This window comes from Ixodes scapularis, unplaced genomic scaffold (genome assembly GCF_016920785.2).
Source record: "Ixodes scapularis isolate PalLabHiFi unplaced genomic scaffold, ASM1692078v2 PGA_scaffold3__209_contigs__length_174095766, whole genome shotgun sequence".
Taxonomy (NCBI): Eukaryota; Metazoa; Arthropoda; class Arachnida; order Ixodida; family Ixodidae; genus Ixodes; species Ixodes scapularis.
Window position 1 is genome coordinate 42,760,916 of NW_024609868.1, and position 21,505 is coordinate 42,782,420.

The 21,505-nt window shown below is 45.8% G+C and overlaps 2 protein-coding genes across 4 annotated transcripts in view; one reads left to right on the forward strand and one right to left on the reverse strand.

Annotated features, from left to right (window-relative positions):
- Window positions 1-2,904, reverse strand: part of LOC8033636 (WD repeat-containing protein 46) — a 17,212-nt gene extending 14,308 nt beyond the window's left edge. Inside the window, exons 1-6 of one of the 3 annotated variants that reach the window (XM_029993064.4) lie at window positions 2,704-2,904; window positions 2,189-2,410; window positions 1,877-1,989; window positions 1,698-1,785; window positions 1,524-1,585; window positions 468-723 (exon numbers count right to left, since the gene is read on the reverse strand). In XM_029993064.4, coding sequence (XP_029848924.1) covers window positions 468-723; window positions 1,524-1,585; window positions 1,698-1,785; window positions 1,877-1,989; window positions 2,189-2,410 — 741 coding nt within the window. In that variant the 5' untranslated portion in view covers window positions 2,704-2,904. Of the gene's footprint in view, window positions 1-467; window positions 724-1,523; window positions 1,586-1,697; window positions 1,786-1,876; window positions 1,990-2,188; window positions 2,437-2,693 lie in introns of all 3 variants that reach the window. The other 2 variants (XM_029993063.3, XM_029993066.4) reach the window with 2 other exon arrangements.
- Window positions 2,893-21,459, forward strand: LOC8033637 (cell division cycle 7-related protein kinase). The gene is made up of 11 exons (XM_029993062.3): window positions 2,893-3,070; window positions 3,405-3,590; window positions 3,740-3,826; window positions 3,886-4,018; window positions 6,139-6,232; window positions 6,301-6,443; window positions 9,554-9,686; window positions 16,251-16,510; window positions 18,767-18,849; window positions 19,486-19,635; window positions 21,131-21,459. Exons 2-11 carry the CDS (start codon window positions 3,416-3,418, stop codon window positions 21,406-21,408), a joined length of 1,536 nt encoding a protein of 511 aa, XP_029848922.2. The 5' UTR covers window positions 2,893-3,070; window positions 3,405-3,415; the 3' UTR covers window positions 21,409-21,459.
- Window positions 21,460-21,505: the final 46 nt, after the last annotated feature.

Sequence of the window (21,505 nt, forward strand, 5' to 3'; positions counted from 1 at the left end):
GTGTGATGCAGGGCTTTTTCTACAGACCGCCTGCATCTAGAGACGATTCAATTCCTTCTTTATCAAATGCACTTTCAATAATTTCTTTGATTACCTTGTACTGGGGAGAGAGAAACTTTCCTGATATTAACTGGTTGAAGGTTTACCGAGTCGTACAAACTTATCCATGCCTTAGAAGACATTTACCGACTTTGTTTCAAGCTTTTCTTTAAGCTTTTATTTATAGCAACACATCACATTTCCTACACGCTTGGAGTCTAAAACAGCCAGCACCCTGCACCTAATCTTTAGTAATGAACGTTCCATTATATAATCTATATCCGCTCTTCCTGGTATCAGACACTGTTGCTCCTAAAGGAGAACTTAAGCCTTGTCTCATGTCCATATTTTTGTTTCTCTTTGCATTGCAAACAAGCTCAACTATCCAGAAATCACGACCCAAAAGGAGGTTGTGATTTCCTGCTCACCGCAGCAGCCAGAAGGAAGTGGTAGGGAAGGAAGGTCATCTTAAGGATGTTGTCCATGGTCTTGAGGCAGTGCAGCTCCACCCCTTGGTTGTCATAGATGTAGGTCCACGACTTCTGAGCCACAGCATACATGGTGGGCATGTGCAGCCACTGTACATCGTGCACGGACTCCATGACGTTGGTCTCGCACAGCAGGTGCTTGGTGACCCAGTCCAGAGCAGCGACATGACCGCGATGACCACCCAGCAGCAAGTGCCTATGAGGAAGGTACAGAGTAAAACAAAGCATAAAAAAACATTTTTTTTTTTCATTTTAAAGGTTAGTTTTGCACTAAAGTTAGGCACTGCCATGTCTCAGCAAAATGCAAAAAAGTGCCATTGCTGTGCTTTCACCAGCAATGTAGCACAATGTTCTACACTGCACTACACTGCTCACTTGCACAGCGTGCAACACTCCCTACACTGCACAAAAGCAAACCATGAAGCTTTTCCCACTGGTAATTCAGCATGCATTTCAACATGCCACTCATCTGAACTCTGGCATGTTTTCAGACCACAATCGATTGAGATGTTCTTAAAGGAAACTTGTTATATTTAGGTAGCTGGCTTCAGCCTTGAATTGATCAAGACTGTCTCATCATCTACCACAAACGCAAGGTGTAAGTACACGGCTACACGTGAATATTGAAACACAGTGCTTCCTTATGGAGCAATGGCAGTTCTTTCCATATAGGGAACATGCAAAGAGGAGCTATATTTTGGTGTCTTAGTCTGAAAACAGCAAGTGGCATGCTGAAACATGTTCCGTGATGCAAACCGGCACGCTCTAGGAAAACTCTAAAAACAGTGCGAGGTGTTCCACAGAAGATGGCAACAGCAGCAACATTTGTTGCCAGTACTTTCAGCACATTTTCTCTGGCAAATTTCAACTACATAAAGCTGCCCCCCCCCCCCCAACATATAAGACATAACAAAAGTTCCTTTTGGGGTGTTAGTACCGGACACCCTGCTTTGAACAAGAACAAATGTATTTCAAATGTAGTTTAGTTAAACATACCTGCTGTCTCTTGAGTAGTTGATTGAGTATGGTCCATACTGTGGCAAGCTGAGGTCAAAGTACTGAGGAAAAAAAAAAAACAACAGTGCCTGGTCATCTTGTAAGGCAAGCATGTGAAGGCTGTTACAAAAACGAACATCAAACCCGGAGTTCTTGGAAGAGCAAGTTACAAACCTTGGTGGCGCTTGTGATGTCAACGGCTTCGGCAATGTCCCGCTGGAAGAACCTGTGGGTCTGTTCTCCATCATCAGCCTCAAGGTATCTACAAGGGAAGGAGATCATTGCAAACAAAATACTAGACATTCCGAGCCAAGAAAACAAGAATGTATTTCAAAGTTGTGTTGTTATCTCACCCCACATCTTCAGGGAGCAAAAGCTCTGCACGTGCAGCTTGGAGCACCGATTTCCTTACTTTTTTGTTCTGAGCACGGATTGTTTGACGCTTCTGCTTCGTTTTTATACCACTCTGAAATGCAAAGAAAAGAAAATGTAGGAAGACTCAAATATGCCTAAGTGTTTCAATCTTTTCATGGGAAAGGAGGGGGGGGGGGGGGGTTTAAGAGCAAAGGTTGATAAATTCCTGGCCACTTGCTCAATCCTCCCTCCCTCCACCCCCGCCCTTTCCCCAATTATGGACTCGTTCGGGAGTTGGCATTTGGACTTACAAGTGACATGTGACTCGTGCGCTTGTATTTAGCCGCTTTCCTTTCATCCACAGGTGCACGTCCGGGATGTGAACCTTGAGGACCCGAGTCATCGTGGCCTTTAGCCTTTGGTTTCGGCTTTCCTTTCTTTTTCCTTTTCGCCGGTGCTACTTTACTGACGACGGGAGCGACTTTGCTCTCCGAAGGTCTGTTGTTGGCCCCCGTGTCAAAGTATCTCTTCATCTGAGCAGGGCAGATAACAACAGCAGCTGAATACGCAAGAAACAGTAAAGTTTCTATTGAGCATCAAAGCCGCCGATATGGACAAATCAAGATTGGACGATCGAACCGGCTGAAAGAGTTTGCGTTCGACGCAGCTGTAGAGGCTGTAGATATATAAACACGAGAAAACTAATCTATCCAGTGACTTTAGAAAAAAACAACAAGACACATCTACAATTTTCGTGTCACAACGTCTGTACCTTATTATCATAAAACAAAAAAAGAAAGAAAAATATGACATTATTTCGACTCGCCTTCAAGACATCGACGCCAAGGCAGGGAGCACGTGGATTAACTAAACAACATGGATTTGGATTGGATAAGTCTGGATCTGTTGATTCTCCTCAATCCTCCTCAACGGCGGCAGCTGGCGGCAGCACCGAACACCCAAATCCCAAACCGCCCAAACCAGCGAGTTCTCGAGTCTCGACCAATCCGTTGGGAGCAGCGGGCAGCGGAGAGAGACGCGCGGGTTGCGCGGGCTCGTGCAGTTTGGCTACAGTGTAGTTTGGCGCGGCTTTTCGTCACCGCGCTATGAACGTACTACAGCATAAGCCAAACTTGAACTACTGGGGCATCGAGGTGGAATCACACCAGCTAATGACGTGCACGAAGTCACAGGTATGTCGGCCGTTAACGCATCTTTATGTCTTTATCTATGTGTCGTGTGCAAACAATCCCAAACTTGTACCAAACTCCTGCAGCGGCTGTGGCTCGTCGTTTCGCGGTATCTGTCTGTTCGTTGGGGACGCCCCTGTCACGTATTGCGAATGCGAAAAATTCGGAGCCGAGAAAACTAGTAGCGAAATTCGAATTACACGCGAGAGATCGTGTCACCGTAGCCCGTGAGTTTGTTCGAGTATCGCTTGCGCCCCCTTCCATGCCTGCGCTCTGTTCCAGTCACGAGATTCGAACACCTTGCTCCGGAGGCAACGTAATTTCTTTCTCCTTGTAGGTGGTGTGAGAATGGCTTTGCAAGTAATTCAGCCTCTGGAGAGGATTTCCGTCGAATCGAAGGAGTCGAGGCTCGTGCAGAACCTGTCCAAAGCGTCGGTATCGCTGAAAGGCGTTGTGAACCGCGACGTGAAAGTGACTGTTTCTGGCACCACGCAAAGCACGTGTCTCAGCGCAAGCAGCAACAGTAAGAGCTTCCCTTTTCTTTTTCCCCTAGAAGACCACTGAGAATAACAAATACTCATGGTTGATTTCGATGGGGTTTATCTGTGCTGTCACAAGTGCGAGGACGATTGACTGCACGGTATTTGTTACATGAAATCTATCTTGTTCCAGGTGTGAAAGACAGTGAAAGCCTTTGTCTCCATGCATACATTCCACAAATCAACAAACATTTCAACCTCGATGGGAAGGTCGGAGAAGGTATGCGGGCAAACTCACCACATTTGGAGGTGGTTTGCTGAAACAAATGTGTGTTTCAGGTACCTTCAGCCATGTCTACAAGGCAAGGCTAAAAGCAGGCAGTGCCTCCACGGTCTTTGCCATCAAGTTCTTGATTCCAACGAGCCATCCATCAAGAATCGCCAATGAGCTCAAGTGCCTTCGAGACATTGGGTATGCTTCTTGCTGTAACTGACACCCTGGACACATTTCTTGGCACAGCCCTTTATGTGAGAGGCGCTACACTGGTAGCCTCAATCCAACAAGCACAATACACGAGGATTATACACAGAGAGGCTTGAACTAGTGCAGACGCAACAGTCCTGTGATTTCAATCGCAAATGCACGCATCATGATAGATGCACTCGACATGACATACAGTTATCACATGCATGATACCGGTATAACACATCTTAGCATTTCGTGCTAGATGCGACACTAATTCACTCGTGGTGTGAGACTGATTCTGGCAGGCTTTTACAAACTGACAATTGTTTGACTCTACTCAATAAGCAATTGCTTATGATCTAAACACTGAAAACCTGGTTTTGTTTCGATGTGAGGTCTTTGCATGTATTCCATGTAGAGGCTTAAACAGATAGCTGTAATCTTAGCATATATCAGTTTCCTCTTTTGTAAGGCAGCGGTCATTATACTCTTCAAATGTGAGCCGGTGTGGCTGACGGATAATTTGATTGGTTGCAATACAGCCACCTGGACATACTAGTGACTACTTTATAACACATACCTGCCAACTCTTCCGAATTTTTCGTAAAATGTACGAATGGGGCTAATTCTACGAATCTTGCTTCAAATCTTACAAAAAATAAATTTTTAATTTTTAAATTTTTAAATTTTTTTTGTAACTTTGTTGTTGGCGGTATCTTGCACTGCCACAAGAGAACGATAGGTACCGTCCACAGCAGCGTTGTGGTTTTTACTATCCGTCTATCTGGCGGCCACGGATCGAAAAGCAGTCCAGAGCTCAAAGCCTTTGTTCGTGGTTTTGGCGGTGCATGGGTGCATGTTGGTTCGGCGTGTTCAAACGTTGTTGGGCCTCGTTGTTTCGGCCAGTTTCGAGGCAAGAAGTATGGCGTCTGTGTTTGCTGCAGTGTAACTGTAGCATTTTCCTGGCCACTGTGGCTTCACGGCGCTATGCCGAACTCCAAACCTCGAAAGAGGTACTTTCAGGTGTTCCTGAAGTCCTATACACCAAAATTTCCGTGCTTCGTGCCGCCCAAAAAGCGAGAGAAGTTTGGGTTCTGTAACACGTGCACATGTGATGTAAGCGTTTCACACGCTGGCCAGGCTGACATTAAGCTGCACATCGCTTCGCGTAACCCCCCCTCCTCCCTCCCCCGCCGCGGCCGCGGGATTTTTACGAATTTGAAAGTCCACAGGTTGGCAGGTATGATAATATACAACACGCCTTGTTGAATTGATCTTGCTTTAAAAAAATATTTTAAAAAAGACTATGATTACAAGGATACTGTCTTCAGTATGTACTTATTGATGGGAGGATAATCACCGTAATAAGTTTGGTAGTTATGTAATATTTCATTTTATAATTCTTGGATTTAGGGTGTTTGTTGCAACTGCATGTTTGAGGTAGCCATTACTAGATACTAAACAAAGTTTTGAAAATTGGCGTTGGACGGCAGTGTGGTTTGGAATATTGATAATGTTTTGGACCATTGCAGCCCGATTCCAGGTCAGCATGTTTTGTTGCTGAAGTTGATTGAGAATATATATTGCCAGTGTCAGACCCACCGTATCTACCGTAGAATGCTGCGCATCCGCCCATTCCACATTAAGCGCCCATTACCAAATTTGTAAGATCTGAAAAAATAGTCACAGTACATTTATATGTAAAATTGATGACCGAACAAGCGCCCATCTGCCACTTTTTTGCGATTATCTCCAAAGTTTGAGTGGACACTTGCTCGGTATTTTACGGTGCCATCCTTTTTCTATGGTTCTTGAGGCAGTATGCGTATGTGTGGTCCTAGGCTGCCGTGTCATGACTAGATCAGTGGCCCCTTCTGCACTGTTAGTGTTGCAAGTGTAGACACCTGCCATTCATGCTGTTATCTGCAACATTTGATAATCTCTGTAGCTTTTCTAGGCAGCCTTCTCAAAGCCTCACTTGGACTACGTTCCTTTACAGTTTGATTGATTTTCACTCTGTGTATGGCTCTGGTGTTTGTCTCTCCATAGAAAGGTTCTCTCCCATAATGGGCAGACATCCAAAATTGTGAATGTGTTCTATATAATTTTTTTATTGCCTTTTACAGAGGCAGCTGCAATGTCATGGATGTCAAGACATGCTTTCTCCACAAGGGGCATGTTGCCATTGTGATGCCCTACTTTCCCCACGAGAAGTTCTCGGTAAGTGCCTTTGGTGTCGTCTGGAGAGTGCCGCGTGATGCGCCTATTAACGCTTGCCAACTTTCCAGGATTACGTCTGCAAGCTGAGCGTGTCTGAAGTGCAAGAGTACATGCGCCAGCTTCTCATTGCACTCAGGAGGGTGCACTCTTTCAACATCATTCACCGAGACATCAAGCCAAGCAATTTCCTCTACAGTCGTAAGCTCAAGAGGTGAGGCTTCTGACTAGACTGAATTCTCTATCACACTGCCAACGTCAATCATTGGCATGTTTGATGGAAGGGATGGCTCATTAGTTAAATACGAGACTGCCAACGGGACATCAGCATTTGAGGTGGCCGAGTTGAAAATATACCGTAATATCCCGAGTCATCGCCCACCCCCCTACCGCCTGAAATTCATTAAAAAAGTGGGGTGGGCCATGTCTCGGTGGGTGAGCACAAACACTTGAAAAAAAGCGGAAAAAACCGCCTATTTTTCTCTGCGTATCTAGTGCTGATGTACAAGAGATACATCAAACTCAAAACTCGATTTAGTTTCATTGTTTTATAGAAAAAAATGCCCACGAAAGAATATTTTACTATAGCGAAGTCCGTTGCTTGCATACGCGCTAGAAACACCGCCGATCTGCATGTAGCGCGAACGTTTAATTGTTCCGTGAAAGAATGTCACCACTATGTTCTCCTAGTTAGTAAAAAAAAAAAAAAGAAAGAAAAGTGTACAAGAAAGTAGAAAAACCGACGGGGCGCAACGAGCGAGCGAGCGAGCGAGCGAGCGGACCAAAGAAGCGACCAAGAGCAATGCTGGGAAAGCGGGAAAGCCGGCGGTCGCGTTGGCAAATACTTTGGCGTCGGGCCAAGTCGGGCGCCTTGTCAATTGCAAGCTCTTGCGCAACTTTCTTGTTTGGTGCTTACATACGTGCGTCCGCGCACGGCGGGCTATCAATGCACGGTTGGGACGCTCTGCAAACGTCTGTGTAGAGCGTTCCAGCAAAGCTTTATTTACGCGTTGGCTTTGCCTAAAATATTGCACAACCGCGGTCGCGACGGACGGGAAGAAGCGGGTTCGCGGTGACCTTACTTCGGCGGAGACCAGACTTTGACCTAACACTCCGCGGTTACATTAACAAACTTTTATTTTGTTATCTCCATCGTTCTCTTTTCGCACGGATACACGACCACTTTGGGGTCGCTCACGGAGGAAATGCGTAAACAAAAAGAAGTGTCTTTCCCTCCTTCGTTTTACTTTGTCACGGACGTCCTCCAACTGTAAGGTCCGCGGCCGCGTCATTCGGGTGGGATGAGTGTTCGCGGATCGCAGAGTCCGCGCTGGGGTTTTTGAAGGGGTGGGCGATGACTCGGTGTTTTTTCGGAAATCGATATTGGCCCGAAAAATGGGGTGGGCGATAGCTCGGGGATGGGCGATGACTCGGGATATTACGGTAAATGAGGCAGTTAACGTAAGGAGAAGGGCGTCCTTGCTTCTTGCTCATTGCTTCAAGCAAGTCAGCCTATTTCTTCAAAATCCGCGGGGGTGCTTTAGAACACGTACCCCTTTTACTCATAGTATATTTTGGCATTTTGGTCTGAAACTGCCCTAAAATCTCGTTTTTCTGGCTAAATATCTAAAACATAAAAATTCCTAAATTATCGCCCACCCCCTTTTCATGCAATGTCCGACGGGAATCGCATTAACTGCGCGGTTTGCGGTACCGGTACGTCTGACAAGGGAGTTTCTAACGGGTTCATGCGTTTTTGTCAGTGTTCTGTGCGTGCGATATAGACGCTTTGCACCAGCTGTGCATGGGCGCCACCATAGCCGACCTTCGGTTTTTGTTTCTTCTTATTCCGTTCGCTTCACTTCACCATTGCCACAGCAGGACAGGTTACTGCCACTTTAGGAGCTACTGTGCCCTCCTCCTTAGCATAGGCCTATTGCATTGTAATATCTGCAGCATTTATTTCCGTGTCATGCACATTTGTAGTGGGTTCTTGCGTTTTTTGCCCGTGATCTGTACACACGATATTGGTTCACGCGACATACAAGTTGTCCTAAATATTTGTTGCACCGTGAAATGCAAATCTGCTGCATCCACTATTTGCGGCATCGGTTCGCATAACATGCAAGTTTGCGGCAGGTTCACGCATGACCTTCTCACCATGTACATCTACCCAATTATAACTCTCACTTTTTTTCGCCAAAATCGGTGCCCAAAATTACACGCGCGTTGCAATCGAAACCAAAAAACGAAACTTGAGAAAAACTTAATACTCGGTATAAGGTGGCTAGCCCCATTGCCATCTAGACTGTTTGTTTTCATAAATAGTTTACATTTGTCTTTTTAGACTTAGGCTAGGTGGCACAAGCTACCGCCCGTTACAAAGGGTATAGCCATTAGCATCCATCCATCTATTCATTTGCCATTTTGGTATTCATATCGCGTGCATTCTCTTGGGTGTACGGACTCGTGTCCGCCACTTTAAGATGGAAAAAAAGAAATCTACTGGGAGGCTTTATCTATACTAAAGGCAGTCACGCTGGCGGGAAAGATAACGTAGCAGCACTGCGTGGCCTCGCAATCCCAGCGACCCGACGAGCTCGCAAAGTGTTGTTTGAAAGACGACCCTCCCAAAGGCGACGGTCGCGCACTTGTACATGTGCAAGAAGCGAGGCACTTAAAACGCTTTAGACGAAAGCAGGGGTCACCTCTGTGGACAGTGAAGAACCATCGTTGGACTCTGACAGTGGCGGCTATACTCCGTTTCACCTTATGTTGTACCGCAGCGAAGGCTAGAAGCGCGAGCTCATAACGTTGGCAGCAGCCCTTAGTGCACGAGAGCTTGTTTCGCCGAGATGTGCCCAGAGCAAGGAGCTCGCGCTTGTAGCCTTCCCTGCGGTACATCTTAAGGTGAAATAGAGTATAGTGCACGCTATTTATTTTTGTGTTTGCGTTCGTTTCCTAAAATACGTTCTATGAGCTATGTGTTCAATCTTTATTATTTTACCTGTGCGGTGATAGCAAGTTACCATGTGTCCATCGCATCATTAAACATAAATTTACCCTGTCTGCAATCCGCGGTATCAGTTCCCGTTTTATGTGGTTTGTAGGGAATAGCCCAGTGTCTTATCGCCTTTTTTTTTTGTACATTTTTGCTGTTGCATTCCAAAGATAGCCCATCCCATGTTTTTCCCAATTTATCTCTTCCTTTTGGGTGGGCGTCCTTACAGGACTTTACGGTATGACCTTCTGGATAGCTGTGTTTACAAGACCTCTTTTTCAATCCTATTTGTGGGCACAACTATAAAGGAAAATTTCTTTCAGATTTTCGCTGGTAGACTTTGGCCTTGCACAAAGACTCGATGAAGCAGAAGGCAAAAGCACAGTGTCTAAGGGTGCAACCAGTTCTGAACCTCACTCGAGGAAGAGAGGCCGGACGACGGACCAAGAAAACCAGGTAAGACGCATGTCTTGTGTAGTCGTCTATAGGTTCTTTCCTTGTTGAGGGTAATTCCCTGGTCCTTGTTTATCTAGTTCAGGAAAAACCGAAAGAGCAGCCTTTGTGGGTGGTGGTTTCATGGCGACCACCCTTACGGTTCGTGAATAGGATAACAATGAAATGTGACCTGTGCTTCCTGGTTCCTGCCTTGTTCTTTGGTTTGCTTTTTTTATCATGCTGGAGAAGATTTTAAAGTTATGCATTGTTACTATGATAAATGACAACCTCGGAATATTTAACAGTCTTTTTGACCTTCCGACTGCAAATACATATCTTGTAGCACGACAACAGACAGAAGTAACCGAAGCTGGTAGGAAGAAGTTCAAGAGGATTTTAGTAGGGATGGGCAAATATTTGGTTATTACAAATAGCCAATCGAATTCTGTTATGTTCGGCATTTGCTTCGAATCGAATTCAAGTATTTGACAATATAGAATTATTAGACCTTTCTAAATACAGTCAAACCCGACTATATTGAACCCGTTTTCATCAAATTATTCCTTATATCGGACACATTTTGTGCACAGTAATGTTACAAGAGCGCCGTTTTGCTCTGCAAGCTGGTTTTCCCCCAACGCGAGCGGCCACATTGGGCGAAAACAAGCTTGCAGAGCACGCTGGCTTTTTTTTTTTTCTTTTCGGGCGGCCGCGTTGATTGCCTGGAAGAAAAGAAAATATATTTTTTGCGGACAGAGGGTGCTCCGTGCTCCCGCTCCATCCGCAAAAGAGAATATTATTTTTTCTTCCAAATTAACGTGCCGCCCAGAGAGAGAGAGAGAAAAAAAAAAAAAAAAAGCCGGCTTGTTTTGCTAGTTGATTTCCCCCAACACAGCCACCTGTTTTAGGGGAAAGCCAACTTGCAGAGTAAAACAGCGCTCTGCAGGAGAAGGTGCTCCCGTTGGACGTTCCGCGCTGTCGGCATAGTTTGGCGCTAATGTGCGAATATAGAAGGCAGCGGCCTCGGCATTTTGGAGTTCGTCGATAGCTTAGAAAGATATCATAATCGCAGATGCAGTGAAGAAAAAGCAGCACAAGATGCAAGACTACTTCATTCTATAATATTTCAGCAAAAAGTGGATTTTTGAGAGTCAAATTCATTAAAACTTTTATATTGAATTACCCGGTATATCGAACTGGTAGGCTTCTTTTTTTTTTTTGCGTGTTCAATATAAACGGGTTTTACTTACTCCGGCTTGGATTTACAGCCAGGTGGCGCAAGCTTCCGCCCGTTTCGATCATTTCATGCTACCGAACTCAATACACTTGAAATTAACAATTACAGTATATCTAATACCAAGTAAGGGCAAATATAAAACTATAGTTTAAACATATCTTGTGGTATTTTTTGCTTGTACTATTCAAACTATTCTATTCAAAATTATTTTACCAAAATCACTATTCGCTTCGAATTCAATTCAGACCCAAAATCCTCTATTCGCCCATGCCTAGAGTTTAGCCAAATACGATATAGCTTCGCCAATATTGGAAACTCCTCCGAAAACCCATGGGAGCGGCGGCGAACGTGACAGTGGCGCCTCCAGCGGACTCGGAGTCTACTGAAGCAGACGACGCAGTGGAAAAGTATAGGCTCCGCGATGTCCTCGGGCTTTTCGAGCCCGGTTTCTTCACTCCAACAGCTGAAACAATTCATTACGGTCAACCCATTTGCAAAGCGGAATCCACTGATTGCAACTGCAACGACCGACAAATGACAACGCGTGCATAAACGAAGACAGAGCAGTTTATTTAGAGGTCTCAAACGCCACTCAGGGGGATCACACGCGTTTGAAGCGCATCTGGGAAGCGGAAAAAAGGCGTTTAGCCACCTGAACTACGTCGTAAGAAGTTACGGTTTATCAGTTACAAAAGTGTTGTCACAATTTCTTACCTGAATAGGTGATTATTAAAACGTGCGCAAACAATATGTTAAAATTACCAGAGAAAGCGCACCAGCCTCTGCAGCATTACAAAAACTAAGTAACAAATAAAATGACCGTTCAAACACTTTCCGAACTTTGCAGAAAAGATGAAATCCCCATCTCAGACGAAATTAAAAAAAAAATGGAGAACAGTAGCGCACAGCAGCCGGCGATTGCAACGAAGAAGTTAGCAGACGATACAAAAATACAAATCACCCAGCAAAGACCTCCTTCAGCGACGACGATCGCACGGGGCGTTAGTTGAAAATTAGCAGGTGGTGCTCGCCCTCGACATTGAGTCCACAACAAACAAAGCGGAAGCAACACGACAAAACTATTAAAAAAAGAGAGCTTCAGTTTTTTTTGTTTTTTTTTAGCTGCACGTTACACGTTTGTTTATTTTGCTTTCGCGGCGTTGGTAGGAACTAAGAACAAAAGAGGTGCAATCTGCTGCGTGCTAGCAGTGTGTGACCTTTTATGCTTTCACTTTTCTTTTCTTAGTGACTTTGGCAGGTTGTTTGTTTGCTCGCTTGGCGCTGCAGTTAAAAAGTACTTTCCAGTACTTGTTGGCGTACATGTCCAGGCAGTCCTTGCACATCGTGCCTTTGTTTTGAGTGTCGCTCAGCGGCCTCAAGTGCGTTTTCAGCTGAAGTTTTGTTTGGTGAAATATTCGTCTGTTGAGGCGTCAGTGGTGATTTTGAAGCCAGACTTGGATAGCTGTTCCAGTTTAATTTGAAGTAATTTAATTGCTCACGTTTCTTCGGTCTTCGGGAAGCGGAAGAAGGATTTTCCACCATATCAGAAAAACTTGTTTTCTCAGTGGAGATGGCAGGGATGGTCAGTGAGACGCCACTCACTCTCTTCTCTCCACTTCTCCGACCTCCGACGGGTTTCGGTTTCGAGCAGTTGCGTCTTTTGGCTTTATTAAAAAAATACGCTACTCTGTTGCAAAATATTAATTGGGTAGTCCTCAGACACCATAATAATGCGCCTGGCAAAAAATGAAAAAAAAATTTTGGTGGGTGTCAGTGTCCCTTTAAGTATCAAAAAGTACAAATGAAGATTTCGGATCAGAAACTCAATCGAAGGCGAACATAGCAAGTTACCATAGACGACAGTGGAAAAGCAACAACAACAACAAAGTTGCAGACAACCTTCCAAATGTCCAGGCATAACGCAGCAGACGAACCGGTGGTAGTAAGCGACGAAGCGAAGGAAAGAAAGTAAAAACTAAGCCAAATAAGGCAAACCAAAATATGCGATGGTTCGAACGTCAAATAAGCACAAGAAAGAAAAAAAGCAAACAAAAAACATAAACGCAGGAGGAAGAAAGACAGACCGCGGCGGCGTAGCGTTGCCTCAAACATAAAAAGAAAGTAGGCTTTGAAAAATGGAAGGAGGTGCACACCGTCCACCGGGTGTTCTTTTTTGTTACTCCGCTTTTATTAGTTTCAGTAATAGCGTCAGATTTGCATGTGCATGGTCGTCTTTTTCCAGAGCATACTGTCATCGCAGGAAGGTACGTGGTTCGAAATTGCTTTTTGCTTCTTCATCCAGAGACGATCGGGATACAGCCAGCTCGCCTATTCGACGAAACGGTTTTAAGCAATACAATCATGAGAAATTGAAATTGCAACAGCAAAAAGAACTGATTGATATGCACAGTAAAGTTGAAACGTAGCAATGTTCTAAAACATTTTTTTACATTGCCCTTTTCAAAGAAAGAGGGCGAAGGTACATTCGTGTCTGGCCTGGCAGACATAAGTTCTGAGTCTTCTGACGGAGTGTTTTCTACGGGAGAGCCCGAAAATTGCCCCCTACAAGCTGTGACATCTTCCCCTCGCGAAGAAAATGTCCTAGACTCATGAGGTGGAACTTATGTTTTAACATTCAAAGCAGCGAATAGCCGTGACAATTTTTTTTTGTTGCTCACCTCGCACGGAGATAGGTAAAACCAATGCATTGTGGAGAATTTGTCTGCTAGCGGAGACTCCGAGCTTGCCAGGGGCACTGCGATCACTTTTCGCCCACTATCCGCCGGAGTTGCCAGTATTGGCTTACGTGGTATTTGGTTTAGCTTTGGTGTGGTATCCAAATCTTTTCATAGGAGCATTCGGTGGCACGTAACAGACGCCTGTGGCATGCTGTAGATCCCTAGGTTGTCTCTACTAATCCTGACGTCAAGTCAGTTTTATTATCATTTGTTGCTAGGGAATTCTTTATACTCTTTGTTGGTTTAAGACTAAAGCTTACTTCCCATACTTATTTTATCATTCATTACCTTTTGAATGGTGTTATTGCTTCATAGGCTTTGAGTCAGGCAGGTAATGAAAGGGGGGGGGGGGGGGGGTGCATCCCCATTCCCCCCCGAAATCTTTGATTTTGCTGGGGCCTTCCTCTCCCCCCTCCCCCTCATACAGCATTTTGTCATGGGCGAGCTCTTCCCCAAAACCAAAAATTCTGGCTACGTGCCTGCTTTGAGCGTGTGTCTACAACTGTGGATGCAGTCGGGATTACTACATCATGTACACTAACGTTTTGAACCCCCTTTGAGCGATCTGGAAATATCTCTTTCTCAATGTATTAAACTGCAATTTACTACAGAGGTGCAGCGGGGTGGTGAAACTTGGAAATAAAATATGAATGGATGAACTTGCCTCGTTCAAAATATCGGAACCTGTTTTGGGCAATCTATGGCGCGATTTCGTGGGTGACGCAGATGGTGCTCGTTGACTTGGAGGTGCTGCTGACAGATGGTGTACCTGAGACACGAGAGGCTGCTGCACTGCAACCGAGTATCGCTATACAAAAAATGGTTAAATTAAAAATTAATAAAATATTGTGATTTGAAAGTCATACATTCAAACAAGTGTGTCGCTTGCAAGAACCAAAACAAAAGTGCAAAGATAAGCTCGAGACGGCCGGAAAAAGACAAAAGCGAGACAAGGAGGGGCACTTTTCATTAAATTTAATAACTACTGCTGTTCTGTGGCCAAGGTCTCACTATCTAAAGTTTTTTTTTTAGTTGGTGCACTCACCTTATTTATTTACTTTTTTAATTGGGTTTGAAGGGGCCCTGCAATCGTGTTTAAGCGTCTACATTTTTGCGGTTTCCACGTCTCTGGGTTCAGGAAAGCCAGCGAGCATAGAGAGAGTAACTAAGTATTAATGCATCATATTTTAACCGGACGACGCGGAAACCTCCTTTACCTATGGAGATGACCCGCAGTGCCGAAAGTGCGCGATATCTGACGTCTTTGGTCCTGGACTTACTACTGGTCAGAGCCGCTAAAAGCTTCCTTTTAGTCGAAATACAAAATATGAGTGGCGCGAACCATTTCAATTATTCAGGGAAGTAGATTTTGTTCAATATTTTAGATCAGAAAAGAAACAAATGCAGTTTATAAAGTATGGATACAAGAGATGACCCGTCGACACACCCGCCATCACGTGGTGGAAAAGGCGGCGCATACTAGAAAGGGGTAGTGGGATCAGGGACCGACGAGCGGGGAGCGTAGGAAGATCCCAGATGTATGCAGCGGCGCTGCGGTTGTATATGGGCATGAGGATCCGACTGGTTACGAGCGTTCCGAAGGCCTACAACAAGCACGTTTGGCTTGTGGTTTGGCCGTTAGTGCTAAATTAGTGTTTAATCGCGCAGCAGATGTAATGCGAGCTGCCCTGGCTGCCCGCTTCATACAGCCTAGCCAGAACATGCTTTAGTGGCGCCCTCTCGAGCCATCGACACGGAGTGCGGCAGCCGTCAGTACTCGCTGAGCTCACTACCCCTCCTCTAGTTCACGGCCACTCAAGCGACCAAGGACATCATGGAGGAGGTTATGTTTTGCTTGTTTTTGTTATTTTAATTTGCCTATAACTTTTAAAATAAAGCAAAATTCGAGAAAATAAAACTTTCATTAAGTTACTACGTTAAGTGCGCTCAGGTTCGGTGCAAATTAAAAACCAGTTAAAAAGTCCTTGCAGGGCCCCTTCAAGTCTGCAGTGCTAACGCTGGAGCAAAAGGTTACTTTATTTTTTAATCTCTTTCCTAACCACCTCAACTAAAATACTGCCGGTAGCACCTCCAAATCAACAAGCACCGTCTGCATTGCCAATGTAATAATGCCGTAAATTTCCCAAAAGCTCTCTTTTTTTTTTCTCCCTCTCTGCAAGGTAAGTTTATTTCTTGAGATTTTTAATACAAGCTTCCACCACCTAGCTGCGCCTCTGCAATAAATTGCAGCGCGATACCTAGAGGAACCGATTTTCGTGGACGATCCAAAGCGGGTTTGAAGCGTTAATGTATGTGCTGTATAGACGTTCATACACTAGGGTGCAAGACTTTTTTTTATAGAATCGAATGATTCACTCCCCAGTGAGCTATTCCATAAAACAGTCAACGACTTCACTTCCTTAGTTTTTCAAACTGGTCAAAGGGCATAAATTTGTTTAACTCTAGGTTTATAACAAAAACAATTCTTGAAAAGGTGTGCAATGTTCTTATTTCTTGTTGTCCAGTTTGCCAGTCTGAGGCATTGTAACAAGTAGTGACAAGTGCTTTGAGACTAACCCATTAACGCTGTGTTTCAACTTTTCCTCGCAGAGATCTCAGCTGAAGCGACAGTGCTTCCCAGCCCACCCGGGCCAACCGCTGCATGCTTCGAATGTGCCCAACGTCACACAAGTAGACAGCATGGGCAAGAAGCCCCTACAGGCGCCGACGGCGGCCGCCGGCGCCACCGTGCTCAAGGGCGGTGCTGCTCTCCCCACGGCGGCCCGCACAGTCCCCCAGCCACGCCGCATAAAGACCAAGCTCTGCTGCTGCTTCGGCAGGAACGAGGTCTGCAACATCTGCCTCAGCAGGTACACAGAGGGCAGGTTTGCGCAAGACAAAGGTTTCTTGGGTTTCGCGTCCCGAGGCTCGTTCCAGCTATTTGCACCTCATGCACTTTTCTGCACCGGTGCAGGCCGGCGAAGGTCAAATAGAACGAGCCCACTGTTGCTCGACGGTGCATGCGTCGTGTTCGTGTCTACACTAATCTGTAATATGAACTGCCCTAGCACACAAGTTGTGCTAGATAGCTGCCAGCGGAGCAAGTGAAGCTGGCAGCGAAGCCGGGTGTTTCCGACTTTCGAAAGATTAGTTTTCAAAGTAAAACTAAATAGGGGAGCATGCCTGTTGTTTGGAGTATGCTGTGGAGTGTTAAGGGCCGTCCACACAGAACACGACTTTTCATGCTCCAGCTTTGCTTCCGACTTTGCATGCACTCCTATGGAGCGCTTGCAAAGCTCTCCCCCCACCCTGCCCTCGAATCTACCACTAATCCACTTTGCATACACTTCTATGTGGCGTCAAACCGTGTCTGCTAAAAGACTGAGAAGGTAGTGTCTGTTTGACCAGCCCTTTACTTTACTATCTAATCAGCTTCAGTTGGGCCACCTCAACTGATATCCGCGTGGCTGCCTCTGACCAATTAGAGGGCGTTCTTTTTCTCGTCGGCAGTCGACATGGAGTCCGGATAGTTATCCATCTACTAGCAATGTCCTCTTGGCACATTTTACTCATTCGACACGGCCAAGTGTTTCTGATCTTGTACAGGTAGTTTACGTCCAGTATATTTTGACAGTGCATCGTATACTGTAAGCGACATATTTTTCGTGGGCTCAGTATTTCGCGACTTGGGTAAAAGCTGAAATTTTTGAATAATTCGCGGGTTCTAATTTCGCGACGCGGTGGGATCTCAATATAGATTCCAATGTGTTTACATTTGACCGGAATCGTCTGAGGGGCCTATTTTTCGCGAATTGTAGGCAATTCGCGAAAATTAGGTAAGTCGGTTTACAGTCTACAGGGTGTCACAAAAGAAAATTTACACTGTCTTTTTTACTGCAAAAATAAGCTAGGCATCGCCGAACGCTCATTCTCCGTCCAAAGGTAGAGCTAGAGGTCACAACCAGATGCCAAAGTTTCAGCCCAATCCGATAACTTAATCAAAAGTTATAAGAGATTTTCTGAAAAGTTCAATGGGAAAATGAAGCCCATTTTTGCCCGTTTTCGGTTTCTGGCGCCATAGTGCCCCATGTGTTTGAAAACTCCGTCGGCCGCCATTTACCCATTGAATTTTTCAGAAAATCACTTATAACTTTTGATTAAGTTATCGGATCGGGCTGAAACTTTGGCATCTGGTTGTGACCTCTAGCGCTACCTTTGGGCGGAGAATGAGCATTCGGCAATGCCTAGTTTATTTTTGCGGTAAAAAAGACTGTGTAAATTTTCTTTTGTGACACCCTGTACATTTCACTTACGATGAACTGTGGCCAACGTTACTAAAACACTCTGTTGGGAAACTCCCATAGAGACAGCTTTGAAAAAATGGCCCCAATAAGTCTCCGATCACCGATCTAATGACGAACACAGCGCCACCATTTCTCCCGCAGCGGCCACTCGAAGAATTGCACGTGACTTGTATTTTGGCTTTAAGAACAGATATAGCGGTAGAGGTTACAGGGGTGCCACCCCCGTCTCCCCGGCGGACGCGCCGCGTTCAACTACTGAAGTTAAAATGCACCTAGGGCGGGACGCGCTACCTGAAAGGTTGCTGAGGCACGGTTGTATGAAAACAATACTAATTGTTCCGCAAAACCCTGCGAACTAAAGATGATAAAATCATCACGCGCCCATCATTTGGTACTAAACTCCAATAAATTTCATACAAAAAGATTCTTTTCCGTTTGTTTTTATGCAAACACAGGCTTTCAAAAAGCTCGAGGTGACCATAGTACAGACAAACGGAAAAGAGTGGCGCTGTTGTCGCATTTAGCTCGGTCTCGGTGGACGCCAGCGGCCCAGGTTTCGACGGCGAGTTTCCCAACTGAGTGTTTTAGTAACGTTGACTGTGGCAGACGATAATTCATCAGAGCCAGTTCAACAGCATGCGAGTGTCGGGCGACCTTCTAGAGCGGTGCAGCGGCGTGCGGGGCACGAAGCAACGTGCTACTTGCATGCTTGACTGGCCGGGATTGCTCGTAGCGTCCGCTGCAGTCCATTGTAAGGGGAAACGGAGTATGATGTGTGGTCTCTGTTAGTTGCCCAACATGTTTCTTTCTTTTTTCATCTAGGCCAGCCGAAGTGGCACCTCGAGCGGGAACACCGGGTTTCAGAGCCCCCGAAGTCCTTCTCAAGTACAAAGACCAATCAACGGGTGAATTATTTTGCTCTGTCAATTAGTACTTAGTTGGACCTGTGCACAGCTAGCCTTACAGTCTGACTGTGGGAATATGTGACGGATAAGTTGTTGCACATTAAAACACTGTTGGGCTGTTGGTAGTGACATTGTGAAGGTTTTTTTTTTTGGTTTTTTTTATAATGTTGGTTTTGTTGAGCAAGTTAAATGGAAGTTTTATCTTCGCAATCTAATGTCTCTAACTGAAACATGCGTCTGTCATATTTCGAATGAAGTTTTTGCAAGGGCTACAGTTGCCTGCACGTGTATGCTTTAGGTTGCAATACGATTTTGTGTACATGCCAATGTATTGGGGCAGGTCCCGTGGATTCGGCATGGACTTAGTTGCAGATGGCTTCGGAAATGCAGGGCCCGGCTGATCCCGCACATCTTAACGCTCCACAGGCAACGGGATGTCGACGTTAGCCGATTAGGAAACCCAAGTACAAATCACAGTGAAAGAAGTGTGATGATAATGAGTCGTGCCCTGCGTGTCTCGAGCCGACGGCAACAACAGACATATTTGACGCATCCCCGACCTGTTGCTCGTTATATCGGTTGGAATTTTGAATGGACTGTCAACCAAGATGCTCCCTGCCTATTCTCCCGCTGCAGCGGTCGACCTGTGGTCGGTAGGGGTCATCTTCCTGTCCCTGCTGAGCGGGCGCTACCCGTTCTTTCGTGCCCAAGACGACCTCACTGCCCTCGCCGAGATCATCACCATCACCGGAAGTGTCCCGGTCCAGCTGGCAGCTGAACGAATGGGTCGGTGCTGGCACTTGATCACTACTGTTTTGTCGTCCTGGTACTGCTGTAGTCTGTTCTCCTGTCTGTGAAATGCTGCGTTCAGGGATGGATCGAGCAGACGAATTGGACACGATGGTGGGCAGACAAATCTAGCAAGCCCTTGCATTGCTATATCTGTAGCATTTATCGCATACAGGGTGTGTCCCCTATAGTTAAGAATAAATTAAAAAAAAAAAAAAAACCGCTTCTCCACGTGGTGAATGATGTTGATTGGGGCGAAGCTCTGGTAGTGCTTGTCTGCGTAGACGCTGAGCCGCAGCATGCCGAGCCTTTTGTTCGTTTTCATCCATGTCACACTGCGGTCAAATGCTCAAATGCATATATAACCACGTTCCATACCACACATTGTCTTTCTGACATGGATGAAAACGAACGAAAGGCTCGGCATGCTGCGGCTCACCGTCTACGCAGACAAGCACCACCAGAACTTTGCCCCAATCAACATCATTCACCACGTGGAGATGCGTTTTCTTTTTTTTTTTTCCCTACACGAGCACGGGAGCACATGCTCACATGCGCGTGAGCTCACGTGCAGGAGCACGTGCACCCGACGGCGGACGGACATACAGACATGGCTAGCCTCTAAGGAGCTGCTCCTAAAAGGGTATTTGAAATTGAGCAGCAATCACTTCGGTAAAATGTCGTAGACCGCACTGGACAATGATGAACTAGAAACCTAAAATGTTTTGGTTAACTTTTTACTTACTTTCCATAGGTGGCATATTCTAGTCGAGGGTATGGTGCCTCTGGTCAACATATTCCATAGCAGTTGTTAAGATTGTAAAAACTAAAGTGTGCTTCAAGCTGTTCATTGGTAAATAAGTTGCAATTAGACCGATGCCAAAACGAGGGGCAAAAAAGCGACAGAAGGCCTGCCCCAAAGTCGTAGGTGTGGGCGACGACCTGTCCCGAGCTGATCTGGCAACGGCACTTTATTTAGTGTTTAGGTGGCTGTGGCAGAGGGGCGTTACGCTCCGACGTTGGCTCAAATGCGGTAAGACAAAGATGGCCTAAAGCGAGGAACATGCGTGAGCAAAAACCACACTGGGTCACTTTGCGTGCCACCACGTGGCGATGGCGCCACATGGTGGCACGGTATTCAGTCATAGTGTAGGATCGGCGGCGGTTGCCACGATTACACCTTTCTTTGCTGCTAGGCAATATTTGTCACGAGTCTCACGTCGGCTTTGCCACTCAATAGCGTAGAGCAAAATCCCTTGTTGTAAACCTTAACGACTCTTTCAGACCTCCTCGGTGGCGGGCAACAAATCTTGATTGGAATGTTCCACCTAAACAAAGGTTTCGAAAGTTGCGTAGTTCATATTAAGTAATAATTTTGCAAACTATTTTACTCTTGTTTCCCGACATCCGCCGCTGTCGACAACATTGTATACCGAAAGAATCAATTCCTTATTGTGCTCCTTGGCTAAGTCAATCCCGTTTTGTGTCGCAGGCAAACGTTTGACCCTGAGCCACCAGAAGCCAACGCTAGATCTCAAGGTGCTTTGCGAGAAACTGAGGGGCACGTACGCGAGTGTTCGGGAAACTTCGGCTTGGGGGTCTGCCGCACCCGCTGCGAGGCTACATCCCAGGGGCCACCACGAGTCGTGGCTGTGCGTCCCCGACTCGGCCTACGGCCTGCTTTCGAGGCTACTCGATCCCGACCCCGCTTCCCGAATCACCGCCGACCAAGCGCTGCAACACGAGTTTCTACGAGAAACCGTTCAGTAGCATTCCAACGTGAACTTGCGATTGACGAGAAATAAAGCCGGCTGCCACGAAGCTGGACTTTTCGGTTCCTTGTCGGTTAAGGGCCCAGAACCGAGAC

Coding starts and splice junctions, on each gene's coding strand:
- LOC8033637 (XM_029993062.3), top strand. CDS start 3,416: ATGGCTTTGCAAGTAATTCAGCCTCTGGAGAGGATTTCCGTCGAATCG. Junction 3,591..3,739: donor TCTCAGCGCAAGCAGCAACA/GTAAGAGCTTCC, acceptor ATCTTGTTCCAG/GTGTGAAAGACAGTGAAAGC. Junction 6,444..9,553: donor TACAGTCGTAAGCTCAAGAG/GTGAGGCTTCTG, acceptor AATTTCTTTCAG/ATTTTCGCTGGTAGACTTTG.